The sequence below is a fragment of the Lissotriton helveticus genome, chromosome 3_1, assembly GCF_964261635.1.
Source record: "Lissotriton helveticus chromosome 3_1, aLisHel1.1, whole genome shotgun sequence".
In the NCBI taxonomy this organism is placed as follows: domain Eukaryota; kingdom Metazoa; phylum Chordata; class Amphibia; order Caudata; family Salamandridae; genus Lissotriton; species Lissotriton helveticus.
The window spans coordinates 86,786,864-86,800,462 of record NC_136061.1 but is presented as its reverse complement, the minus strand read 5'-3'; the positions used below and the strand labels follow the sequence as shown (position 1 = coordinate 86,800,462).

Genomic DNA, 13,599 nt, shown 5'->3' with positions numbered 1-13,599 from the left:
TTATGACCAACTGTCTCAAACTGGGCCAAGTCCCCCCATTGCTAAAAAAACAGGCGCAGATCTCGAGAACCTCAATAATTTCAGGCCTATCTTCAACCTTCCCTTACTAGCAAATATTCTAAAGAAATGTGCTCTCTCCCATTTTATTGGATGACAATGCCTCTGACAATATTATAAAGTGTTTTATTGATTGATATTGCCTAAAAATTGTTGTAAAGAGCTCTGATACCCTTGGGTCAACCAGCGCTATAGAAAACTCTTAAAATAAGATAACAAATAAAAAATGGTGTTCTTCGTGACCTCCTCGACACATGCTGTCTTCCTCTGCTTGGTGCCAGGGGTTGTGTTTGGCTAAGGTGAGAGCAGGCGCTTAGTTTTTTTAAAAGGCACACAGCATGGCTCTGAAGACAGGGTGCCATGCCCAGTGGTGTAACAAAACGTGAGGGGGTCCCCCTGCCAGATATCTGGAAGGGGTTCCTCACAATCAGATCAGTAGGGGCGGTAAACGTCGTTTACAACGCGGTGTTTACACCGCATTACCTTTACCACGCTGCCATTACAACACAAATCGTTACTACGACTTGCGCTGGATGGCGCTGTTGGTTAAGGAATATTGTAATTTTATATTCCAATCCCTTCCCTACTGTTACGTGGACTGGTGTTGGAATATTAAATTATAATAATCCTGAATCCGCCCCCTCCAACGCAAGTCGTTGTAACAACTTCCGTTGTAAAATCCGCGACGTAAAGTGCCGCGATCAAAATGATCACGTTGTACTATCATACATCAGTAGGGGCTGATGGGGCCTCCCATTATGGGTAAGCCTGGGGGCCCTCCGCACCGTGGGGGGAGCGGGGGCCATTGGTAAGCCCCTGGCCATGCAATTTGCTCTGACACCCTGCACTGGTATGAGTTGTGCTATAGCAAAAAATTAAACATGTGTGAGTGAAGGGCTATTGAGAGATAATGGGCACTATTGGAGAGTGGTAGTGAGGGAATCTGTGAAAAACAAAGCCACTGAGGAGGTGGTAAAAGTGACTGACAAACCAGGTGCCACCATCGCTAATGCCGGACCTGAGAGAGTGAAACTGTGATGTCTGTCACTGTGCTGTTTAAGAGTGATAGTTTTGTCCAGTTGGGCAGATGTTGTACTCGGTCTGGACTTTATGTACATATGGACTTTAATAATAATACGGACACTTATAAAGCGCGACAGCTACCTCAAACAGAGGTGTCGCAGCGCAAATAGTACATTGCTTATTTTATAATACTACTGAAAATCTGTTGCGTCCAGTAAGTATTTTTGGGTATTTAACTGCATGTGTGTTTGCATAAGTGCACAGAACTTTAATAAAGTACTGCCTCTGAAAGACTTGTTTATTGTTTAATATCATGGTTACACAATTGTTTTACAGTACGATCTGCTTACAAGGACACTAGATTGGTGCTCTTCCATTTAAGGTGCATTGCAGCAGTTTCAAGACCTTAGAGTTTCTTGAGGCTCAAATGGCTATATTTATGATATTTATCTGCTTCCATGGACTTCATTGCTTGTTTTTGCTCGCAAGAAAGTATCACACATATGGTTGTTGAATGTCACTCACAAGTACACTGAAACCTTGAAAAAGTCACCAAAATAAGCAATCTGAAACATTGGCAGCTATGTAGAGCTGAACTGGTACTGGTTCCCATGCTGTAACTAGTTCCCATACCTGCTTAAATACCCGACCTAGGCGGGAGACTCCCGTTTTTTGAAGCAAAAAACAAAAAAGGCTTTATTTTGGCTGTCTCCTCCCTGAAATAAACTCTGCTTCAATAGAGTAAATACATTATCCCGATTATTAGTATTTTTTTTTATCTCCCACTTACCTCTTCTAAAATGTTGGCGTGTATGCAGGTTCCGCTTGTTCTTTTCCAGCACTTTGTTCTGAGCACAATGCTAGTATACGATAATTCATTCATTCACACCTACTCATTTGTGCTTTCTGCAATGATCTTAATCCTTGACAAACCTTCATGATTTTATTTTAAATTCTTGCTTGTCTTTATTGTAATGCTTTAGGTGCTTAACTCAATCTTATTTGCATTGAAATTTTTTCAACAGGTCCAGTGGAGGAAGAACAACTATTTGTATGTCGCTTTACATGCGACATACAAATAGAGCCATCAGGAGCTTATGGATAATAACACGAGCGTGTGGCTCAAGAATGGCTCTCTCTATTAAGTTTACGTCTTGTCCTTTAAGTACCGCGTGATTACCTTTTAATACGCGTGTTTACAATTATGGCAAGTCTGAAAACAAATAACTGATTCACTTGACAAAGTGAGAAGCAGAGTAAGGGGCGGTGATTCCCTACCATACCAAGATGGCCGCCACCTGTACTTGAAGCTGCACTTGTGTCCTTCTTCTGTTTCCATGCCTTGCCTGCCTCACTAGCTTATGAAGTGGTTCCGCTGCCGGGACCAAGTTGCACTTGAAAGATCTGCCCGGGCGGGTTAGAGAGGCGGGCAAGGTGCAACAACTGTCCGGGCCTTAGCAACCGGGAGCCGTGATCTTGGACCATGGCGCGCGCGGCCAAGGTGAGGGGAGGGATAGTGTGGGCAAGGAGGGAAGCCACACTGTGCCGGTAGGTGGCATCGGAGGCTCTGACTTGGTTCCATGTGGGGTTATAGGGTTAACATCATGTGGACGACCAAGGAAGAGGGCAGTACAGGGGAAGTATTGGCCATGTGGACCAATAAGAATAATAACAGTGACACTATAGGCAGATAGTGCAGGGAGCTTTTTGTGGTGCCCAGTAAAAAGAAATGTGGGTCTTACTGAAAGCAGATTTTACTAATTAGGGCTGTATTTGTAACTGAAATAATTTATGTTTCCAGATTACTTCCGTACATATTGTGAGTTGTGAGACGAATTTGCAAAACTTTGCAGAACTACTTTATCGACATTAGAAGGACGAAAGGGCGAGTCAGCCCTGCAGGTTGATTCCTCAGATGGTTTATGCACAGGGCGTCCTAATCACCGTGCTTTAAATCGTTTAGCGCCACATGCATCATCACTGCATCATTTTAGAACGCTTAAGAAGGGCAATTTGAAAGTGAAAAGAAGCATAATTATAAAAAATGCAAGTATTCAAACTACTGGGTGATTCCTTTAGCCAGCCGTGCTTGTAATGTATAACATGAATATTCTGGAGGGCTATACTTCGGATTGGGCATTAAATTGAATTTGAATGACGAAGTTCATGAAATTAGAAAAAATCTGGAAAAGATCAATTTAAGCAAAAATGTCTACCAGCTCAGTAGATAAAGTGGCAAATGTAAAACGAAGAACAGGAATGTTGGGTACAGTTGGGTTCATTGAAGAACATTGATTTTGCCGCATCCTTAGAGACCGTGATCTTTGTAGCCACAATCATAACACCTTAGCTTTCAAAAAGAAAAGCTCCATCCCGCGCTCAGTGATGGAGTTGAAGTCAGTGTGGAGCTTCTTGTCCTGGATTGAGGCCCTGCTCATAATTTGTCTGTGAACCTTCTAACCACTATATAGCAATCTGCAGCCAACAGTGAACTGAAGCAACATGATTGGGTTAGGGGGAGTGGTAGTAGGTCCACGGACTTTGTAGATGGTCAAAAGGGCATAAGTGGCTTATCATGGCCTTAGTTTGTTATAGTGGGTGCATCCATTACTGAAAACTGCTTGTAGCTACAGGCTGCACCTAAACCGCTTTGACATCAGTGGGCACAAAACAAGTAAATGTGTGGGACTGTAGTGTAGTTCCTATATTCCCAATAGGCTCTGCGCATTGGAATAACATAAACGGTAGTTTAGACGTAGGACTGAGGTCGACTAGGTCTCTACTGAATATGTTAGACTTAATTATGAATGCCAGCTAGCTCAGAGGTCACTAGAAACTTTCTCGAATGAACAGGAAAGAGTTAACTTTCCTGATTTAGACAAGAAGGGATTAGTTTCTGACAACCGCATAAACATGACAACTTTGCTCCCCCCAGAATAAGGAGTATATCTCCAGAGTCGTGTGAAAACAATAGACAGCTATTTCAGTCAGTCAATCGTGCATGCTTAATTTCACCAGGAGTGCAGAGAAATAGAGAGACAGGCGTTTTCAATAAAAGTTGTTATTTACACTTCTTTCTGGACTCCAGGAGTTCTTGTTCAAATCAAAACAAAAGCAGGGGGAATTCCCGGGCTGCTAGAGGCTTGGTTTGTTTAAAGAACGCGTTATACTTTCTAGGAGTCTATGGGAGTAGCCTTGCCGTATTTGGACTGCATTGGCTATGACTAAATATGGATATGATTGTTATGCCTTTATAAGGATATGTTTTGTTATAACCACATAAGGGCATGAATCGGGAATATTTAAATAGGGTCCTAGATACATTCACAACAGGACAATCAAGTGTTTTCCAGTTTTTACTGCAGAAAATATTTCCTTTTGGAGGCGTTATATCGGTTCAAATAGTTTTTAACTGAAAACCGGAATCCAAGAGTGTATTTGTGATAAAATAGTAGTCCATGAAGTCAATATTGACATTGTGTGGTTTTTACATTGTATTTAATACCTCTTACGAGGCACTGAAGCACTTTTTGCAGACCGGTAACATGTTATTCTGTGGAGACTCAATATTAGTGATTTTAGTTGTAGAGAAATATTTAGTCATGCAGTGATTTGATGTTAGCAGTTGACATAGTTTGCTTAATGTAATTCCTCCAGTTTGAGCAGGTGCCATCGCTGAATGTTATGTAGAGCAGTAGGTTTAGGATAGGAAAATTATTGCTATGGGGAGCTTGTTATTAGAGCTATTAGCATTCCAGTTAGCGTAGAAGTGTGGGTTAAGTACTATGAGATACATATTAAAGTGAGTGGTTAATTTCTCGAGCATGGAAAGCATGTGTGGTAGTAAATTATGATGATTTTTTACACCATGCAGCCTATTAGAAATGGGGTTTCTGATTGGCTAGAGTATGCACCTATGCAAAGCAGACCCCACCATTCTAGTCGGGGCAAGTAAGTTACACACCAAAGATAACCTGTGCACTCACCCTCTGGTAGCTTGGCAGAGAGCAGTCAGGCTTAAGCCTCAGAGGCAATTTGCGCAACACAAACCCGTAACAGTACATACACCACAAAAGAGAATCCACGCAGGATTATAGAAAAATGTAGTATATATTGTGCAAATTGCATACACCAAAACAGCATGAAACATAAATACTGTGCATACTATGCAAATCCTGTGATCATGCTTATCCTGACAATGCAAGCATCAAAACAACATTCAATATAACAGGGCATGAGATGCAGCAGTTGATGGGGAAAGCACGTGAATCACAGTTACTATGCATGTAAGGTAATTACTTAGCAGCACTTGTCCAGCGTGCAGAACATCGGATGAAACCGAGCTTCACATTCTATTTTTCTGCCCAGTTTACCGAGAGATCCGAAGGTACTGGATTGTTCCCCTATGCAGGAATCTGGGATTCGAGAAGTGTTTGGTTGCTTTTAGAGTCTTAAAAACTGATTTATCGGACCATATCGTGTTTGCCATGGCTAAGTACCTGGGCGCTCTCTGGTTTACCAGAAGGAAATGTCTTAAAATGCAGTCTTGAGTGCAGACCTGATTTTAGCATTAAGGATTTCTTGCAAAAGATGCTTTTATGGATTTTACAATTTGCTGTTAAACCTTTTAATGAAATGTTCTAATGGTTTTCATAAATGTCTTTTATGGTATAATCTTACCGAAATAAAGATTTTTTGAATTGAATTGAATTACTTAGTGTGCGTTATCCTTTGCAAAGCAAGATCAAAAACGTCATGGATTGCATGAGTAATGTAAGTCAAGCCGGTTTATCAGAGGAAGAACATGAATTGCCCATGGCGATTATTTGATCACTGTAGCAAGGCGCATTGCAGGTAATGCCCGTGGTTTCAGAGACCAACACATGCATCATCATGAAATCATAGGGCATGGCGCACCCATGCTCCTATTAAACTGGATAGGATATTCGTCCCCCACGAGGTAAGAAATGACAATGGTGCCCCTCCAGTACAACGGGTCAGGAGCCCTCCGGGGCTCTCGGACCGCTGTTGCAGAGACCCAAGCACTGCCGGACAGGTGGGCACCCGTGAATGCAATGCCTTGCAGCTGGAACACTCCCTCCCCCAGAGACCCGACTCACCCGCTAAGCACCGCTGTGGTTGGGGCCCTGAGGGAGGCTTCAGTGGACTCCTGGTGGTGCCGTAGAGCCTATGGAGAGTGCTCTCCACAATTTAATTCATCCAGCGGTGGCCTTCCCAGAGGCTGGTGGGGTTGGGGCACAGCCTCCTGCTTTAGGCTAAGTAGGGAGGCTGCGCCAAATGCTGCTTCTTTCAAGTATGGTGCGATAAACTTGGAGCGGCTGTTAACTTTGCTGGAGGGCTGCGCTGGGCAGCAGAAGTTGTCAATGACTGCTTGGTGACTCTGATCGCCAGAAGGCCCTTTCCATGCTGCTCGTCGTGCTTCTCCTCACATGAGGGGCCGCACTCAGGAGTTCCTGGTGGTGAAGCCACAAACTGACACGTGACACTGAATAAGGATTCTTCACCGCACTGATCATTGCGTCTCCCACTGTAGAGATGAGATCAGCAAACGGTCAGAGGATACATTTGCACACACTGGTATCTCTGAAATGCACGCTGTTGTCTTTGGCACAAGATGTAATAGCAAGTGAAGCACTCCCCATGCATCGTAAGGACTAGAAGGGATGGATACAGAGCTCCACGGCCAAGGCAGCCACTACTCCCAGTAGAACACTTGGGAGAACACCAAGCAGGCAGCAGTAGACCGGCAGACCAGCACAAGACATTCAGTAGTTCCAATAGCAATCTGTCCTGGCAGCACCGTAGTGCCTTGATAGAAGAGAGTCAGGGAACAGCTGGCAGCAGGGTAGCAAACATAAAAGCAATCCAATGAGTCCTTTAGGCATCCCAGGCAGTAGCATCAAATTTGAGAAGCGCAGCAGTCCTTCTGACAGAGGTACGGTTCCAGTTCCCAAAAGAGCACTGAAAACATAGGGTCAGAGCCCCTGTACTTATACTCAAAATTTCCTTTCTCTAGGGTGACTTGAAGGAACCTTTTCAAGTCTACAGTTCTACCTTTCAACCCCAGCCCTGGCTCAAGACATCAGTAGGGGGTAAATCAGCCCTTTGTGTGAGGGCAGGACACAGCCTTTACAAATGTAAATAAATGAACGCTCTTCTCCCAGCCGAGGAAGACCCATCAGTATGCAGATGAATGCAGATGTAACCCTGTCACACCCAACCCTTCTTGTGTTGTGGCTGTCTGGAAAGTATGCAGAAAGTGTAGCTGTCATCAAGGCCTAGACATGGATTGGAGTCCGGATGCAAAGCACAAAGAACCATAAGCACAAAGAAATGCCCATCTTATAAAAGTGGCATTTCTAAAATAGTATTGTAAAATCCACCTACACCAGTAAGCAGGATTTATCACTACCATTCTAAACGTACCAAACATGGCAATGCTTCTCCTTTCAGATCAGGAATTACCACTTAAACATATATAAAGGAATTCCCTGTGCTAGCCTGTGAGAGGAGTAGGCCTCACAGTAGTGAGAAACAAAATAGGCTGTTTGTCATTACCAGGACATACCACACAATAAAGGCACATGTCCTACCTTTTACTTGCACAGCACCCTGCTGCTAAGGCTTCCTAGGACCTACATTAGGGCTGATCTATATGTAGTAAAAGGGGAGTTTAAGGCTTGGCAAGTAGTTGTGAATGTGGAAGTAAACTGCCCATGCAGGCTCTGCATTGGTAAACCTGAGCCAGGTTTGAAAGGCTACGTCTGTGGGTGGCTTAAGCAGTTCTGCAGGCCCAGTAGTAGCATTACATTTACATGCCCTGGCTATATGGGCTACTACTTTACAAGGGACTTAAAGCAAATTAAATATGCCAAACAGGTGTAAAGCAAACATACCATGCTTTAGGGGAGCGAGCACATGCTCTTTAGCACTGGTTATCAGTGGTAAAGTTCTCAGAGTCCTAAAGCCACAAAAAGTAGGTCCGAGAAATAGGAGGAAGAAGGCAAAAGGTTTGGAGGGAACCCTGCAAAATGGGCCTGGTCCAACACAACCTAAATGATTATAGCACTCTTGATAACTTTCCCTGGCAGAAAGTTTTTTATTATTTATTTTTAGAGGCAGAGTTTTGTTTGGGATCCCGATGCTCGTGATTTTAATCTATTTGTTAGCAATAGCTTAGTGGAGAAAATCTATAGGAACAACCTGGTGATCATGAGATAACTATTTGTTAGCATTAACATACTACTAACGAAGAAGAGATTGCAGTACGGTCAAAAAGGTAAAAAGGCAGGTCCTCATTGAATTATAGGTGGTACTTGATAGCTTGTGTCCTTGCTGGAAGTGTGTTTCATATGTTTGCAGCTTGGACGGGAAAAGAAGTGCCACTGTTTACCTCTTGTATAAAGGACTGGTTAGTTGTGCTGCTAATCTGGAATGCTTCTTTGTTGTCTGGGAATATCTCTTGATCTTAATTTGCAGGTGAGATTGAAGGATTAGGTGAGTTCCACTAGTGATCTTGTCTACATGTCGAACAGGAGTGGTGAAATGATGGTGCATTGAGGAACTCCTGCCTTGATGGTGTATGACGTGGACACAAATGCTCAATGCTAGTAACTCGTCAGGGTGCAGGTGCATCTGAATGCTTCCAGTGACACAGGACAAATACTTTGATGCAACTTTATTGGCCCACCTATAAGTAAATATTACATATAGCTCAGTTGATATATATTAGCCTTGCTTCCGTCATCAGAGTTTGTGATACGCATTGGATACCAAGAAGTTGCTTGGTTAACCATGTAGTTCTTGGTTATTGACAGCATAAACGCATAAGCAATGCTTGAGCCCACCTTTACTGCACAGTTCAGGTCAAATAAGTATTCCTGGTCCCTCAGCTTTCCGAATACTTAAGGGATTCCAGACTCTCCGCAGTAGGACCAGTTTATTTTTTTGAAGGTATAGATATCCAAGACAGGTGTTTAGATGGAGATTTTCTTGTTCTTCACCCTGCAGCAAGCCTTTTTCTATGAAACACTAGGTTACAGTCAAGAAAAATGATCTTGTCTCCCAGATTAACGTAGAGTTTGGTAATTTGACGCTTTAGTTTCTGCATTCACAGCTCTGATGTTGAATTGGCCAAAAAAATAATTTCTCTTAATCGGGAATTATCTACTTATATCAAATCCTTTTAGGGCACCAAGGCATACCTAGGCATATACAACCGATATGACCGATCATATTCCTTATTCCATACCATATATTCGAAATTTGTCCTATAAAGAACGTTTAACCATAATTTGCAACACCTAATAAGTAAAAGAAGTATCATAATATTATTTTAAGTTTTTGAAGGACTCAATCCTCAACTTCTTTTGAGCGGCATAATGTCAAATTCTGGATTCTGCAAGATTCTCATTACCATGGCTTTGGTTTGACCTGGGGTGTGCGTGAGGCCTCCCTGAAACCTTTACACACAAACAAAAATTACTGTCCCTGCAAAGTTGCGCTCTGTGTCTGGAGGAAAAACCCTTTCTGCAAAAAAAGAATACTCCGGCAGGTGTAGCCGACACCAGACAGGCCAGATGTTGGAGTGCTGAGTCTGTAGATCTCTCCTCTGAGTTGAGGAAGCACAGGAGAGCACATAAGGAACTGGGATCCTCCAGGAAGATGAAGAGGCCTGTGGCTGCACCCACCTGTGTGGTGTCTGGGTCCCAGAGACCCCTTAGGACCATTTCAAAAGATGCTCTCAAGTGGCATACAAACTGGGCTGATTACAATGCCTCCTGAGAGGCTGTTTACCTCACACCGGTGTTGGGTATTATGCTTGTGCTTAGAGACAGAGGTGTTGCCGCATTTTTATGGGGCCAACAAGGAGATGAAGGGATTGCACCATTGAGATTGTGCAGTTGCGCAATGTGTGCCTGTGCGATCTGTGTTACAGAAGAGGCATCACAAGTGTCAGCGACCCCTTTTGTAATACATAAATGTCCCGAAGCTCTAGAAACCTGTACAAAATCTTGTTGTAATTGTGGGGCACTTTTGTGACACAACCTCTGGTGCTCTCATTTAACCAGTAGAGTTCACTGCACATGTTCCACTGCTGAGAATGAGGGAACAACGTAAGGGCTTTTCAGCAGCCTGCTTTCAGCTCAAAGCTTCACCAATGTACCTATGAAATGTCTCAGAATTTGCCAGTCAAGACCAGACTGTGGTCTGACTCGGCATATCTCATTGAAAGGTACCATCTGCCATGTTGCTTCTTCTGTGCGCAGTTTGGATTGAAGAGACCTCTAAAACCCTCCCGTATTCACTGAGGTATTTTTGGGGGGGAGGCTTTGTACAACTCCACTTTTCCCAAACTGTCATGTGTCCTGTCCCTTGTTACATGACAGTAATTGGATTTAGAAACTAACTTTATTTTCCTTTGCAAACCTCTGTGATAGATTTGCCCAATTTTTCTCCAAACCTTGTTAAATAGGTGAAGTAAAACATAGCCACAGCTATATTTACTTTTCGATTGTGTGATGTGCTGTCCATTAACCCTGTTCTTCTTCGGACTTTTTGTTTTTGTTTTAAGAGTGCTGTGGTGCTGTGCATGGATGTCGGCCATGGGATGAGCAATGTTGTCCCCGGGGAAGAGTCTCCTTTCGAGCAGGCTAAGAAGGTGGTGGTGAGCTTTGTTCAGAGACAGGTAAGTCCACTGTTCTGTTTGAAGACAACTAGTTAATATGTGATAATTTTGGGACAATCATCTTGTTAAATAAAATCAGATCTATAGGCTTAGATTTTACTACACGGGGATAGTGTATAGTATGTTGTTATATTGTATAAATCTACCGTCTTGAGTCCCTACTTCCACAATATGTAATTTATACATTTTCTGAGTGCTCTAAGCATCATCCTAGGGTCATGCCTGTTGGAAAAAGGCCTTTCAGAAATCTAAAGAGTGTTTTTCAATAATTGAGGTTTAGAAACGTAAAGTGCTTGTCATTAATTTCGTTGAAGTGACACCACAAGTACATATGATATGTAGTTTGCAGCAGAAAAAAATGGATGCCTCACAAACATTCCAGTCTTCGTGCATCCCATATGGCAACCACCCCCTCTGGAACTCCTCTTATGATCCTCAGTTAAGCTAAATGCTTTAGAATGAACCATGCAGAATTGTGCAAGAGAGGGAAAGGAGTGAGGTCGTTGCTAAAACAGTTGTGATTAATTCTTGCTACGTAAAGTTAATGAAACCGCCCCTTGGGTGCAACAGAGTGCCACTAAATATGCAATGTAGATATTAACTTTAAGTGAATAGAGCATATAAAACAATTAACAGTCGCTTGTAAGAATGAGTTAAACTGGTGGGAGATGTGAGATTCTGTTTGTAAGTGGTTTGAGACCAATAAAGGGGGAAGTGCTTCAGGCCTCGAAAAATATTACATTTGTACTAGACCTGCAGGTCTAGTAACTTGAATAATCTACTTGACCTAATTGTGATGTATTTGGCCCATAAACTGGTCTCATTTTTTCCTCCTAGGCAAATATTTTTTTTTTCAGACCCACATTTTCTACATTATCACAAATGAGAGCAGTTTCCAGTATGTGAATTCAGCATTCCTGCTGTAGAAAAAACCTATTTGGTTTGATTTAATAGGCTAAATGTTTGCTTCATGCATAATAAAAAATCTAGCCCACATATGGGGGTGCACATGACCCCTGACTTGCCTCTTAGTTCACTAATGGCATTGCTATCAGGGCAGGGATGTTTCTCAGTGCATCTGTAAAAACTCACTTTTAATAAATATATTACTAAAGCATGAGGTGATAGTGCACTGTCATTTAACAACTGCACATTTTCCATTTAAAAGGCCATACATTTTCCCACTAAAATGCAGTTTTGCTTATAAAACTATGTTGTGTATAAACAATCTGTGGAAATTGTGTTTCAGCAAACATATTTATCATTTGCACAACACCAAGTAAAACATTCCGATTTGTTTTCATCCTATTGAAATATTTGTTTTCATCACAAAGAATGTCAAACAAGGGTTTTCATAACTACTGAAATGTATTTAGAAATGTTTGTACAGTTCATGTTTTAGCTATTTAAATGTGAGTTAGAATAAAATAGGACATCCAACAACCTTTCATTTCACACCTTTTGTATGGACAGTTCATTTTACAAAATCCTCCATCTTTGCAGTCAGAGAAAGAAAAGTAATTGTAGATGTAAGCTGACGTTTGACCTTTGTCTATAAACACAGAATAAATGGGACAACATAGAAACAGGATTTTCTCTTTATTTCAACTTTGGTGTCAAATCAAATCATCTTTATTCGGTTTTCAAAGAAGACCATAAAAGAACAGTTAAAAACATTTTTCAGATAAAATACATTAAAACATGTTAAAATTAATTTACATATTGATTGCATTCATTGAGACATTATAATCATTCAATATTAAGATTGGGACGATGGTTGATACAGAATTTCAAAAAGGAAACGATCGATTTGGCATATAGTTCATTTTTCAGCATTTGCAAAGCTAAAAAAGCTGGCATGTCCGGAGACCCATAATCTTTACTATTGGAATTATCCAGTAGGTACGGGGATCCGTGAAAAATTTGCAAAAGAATACTGTGTGAATATTACTTTGGGTGGACACAGAATCACAGGGGCAGGGTGAAAAGTGAGTAGACCAGTCATTTTGTTTTGGGAACGAGATAAGCCGATAAAAATGATCCAATCTGAATCTGGTCAGTAAAGATTTTTCAAAATGATTAAGCTCCTATTTTAAATATGGCTCTAATGCGAAGGAGGTTTGAATAGAGATTAGATGTTGAACTCATTTTTTACCGACTTCTTGGGCCAGTCTAAAATCTCTCATATGTGACAAACATGTCCTTTTAAGGTCTTTTTTTAAAATTTTAGAGATCGAAGTGGGGTCGGTGAAGTAAGTCTGGGAACCCAGATCATTAAAGAACACTTTTACGTATTCCACCCATCTTATTTTGTGTGGTTTGTCTAATGACATACAGTCCTCAATAAGGGCTCTTGTTAGTTGGCATTGGTCATTCGTCCAGATACGCCTCCACATCATTATGGGTTGGATTTTTAAGATGTCTGAAATGTAGTCCATGCCTAATTCCAAATGGGACCCGTATGTCGTGGTGCTTCTGGGGACTGAGAGGAGATAACGAAAAAAAGAGTTCTCCACTCTCTGAAGAACGTCTGTGTTTGAATATCCCCATACACCCGCGCCGTAACTGGCAACGCTAATACACTTGGCCTGGAATATTTTTAACATTTCCTCGGGGGCTCCTTTCCCAGGTTTTTGGGCAAATGCGGTTAGCGCTGCTGTAGCCCTAAGGAAGGATAATTTCCTTGAGTCTATAGCTTTTGTCCATGTTAGTTTGTTATCAACTAAAATTCCTAAGTAAGGATAGGAAGTCGTCGTATCCAGGGCAGTGTTATTGATGTAAATGTCCTTTTTTTTTTTTTTTAATCTTTT

General features: G+C 41.8%; 1 protein-coding gene across 1 annotated transcript in view; it reads left to right on the top strand.

The window, feature by feature from the left end:
- Positions 1 to 2,421: 2,421 nt before the first annotated feature.
- The window catches only part of XRCC5 (X-ray repair cross complementing 5), a 511,073-nt gene continuing 499,895 nt past the window's right edge, over positions 2,422 to 13,599 (top strand). The window contains exons 1-2 of the mRNA XM_078679276.1: positions 2,422 to 2,581; positions 10,676 to 10,789. Coding sequence (XP_078535402.1) covers positions 2,564 to 2,581; positions 10,676 to 10,789 — 132 coding nt within the window. The 5' untranslated portion in view covers positions 2,422 to 2,563. The remainder of the gene's footprint in view (positions 2,582 to 10,675; positions 10,790 to 13,599) is intronic.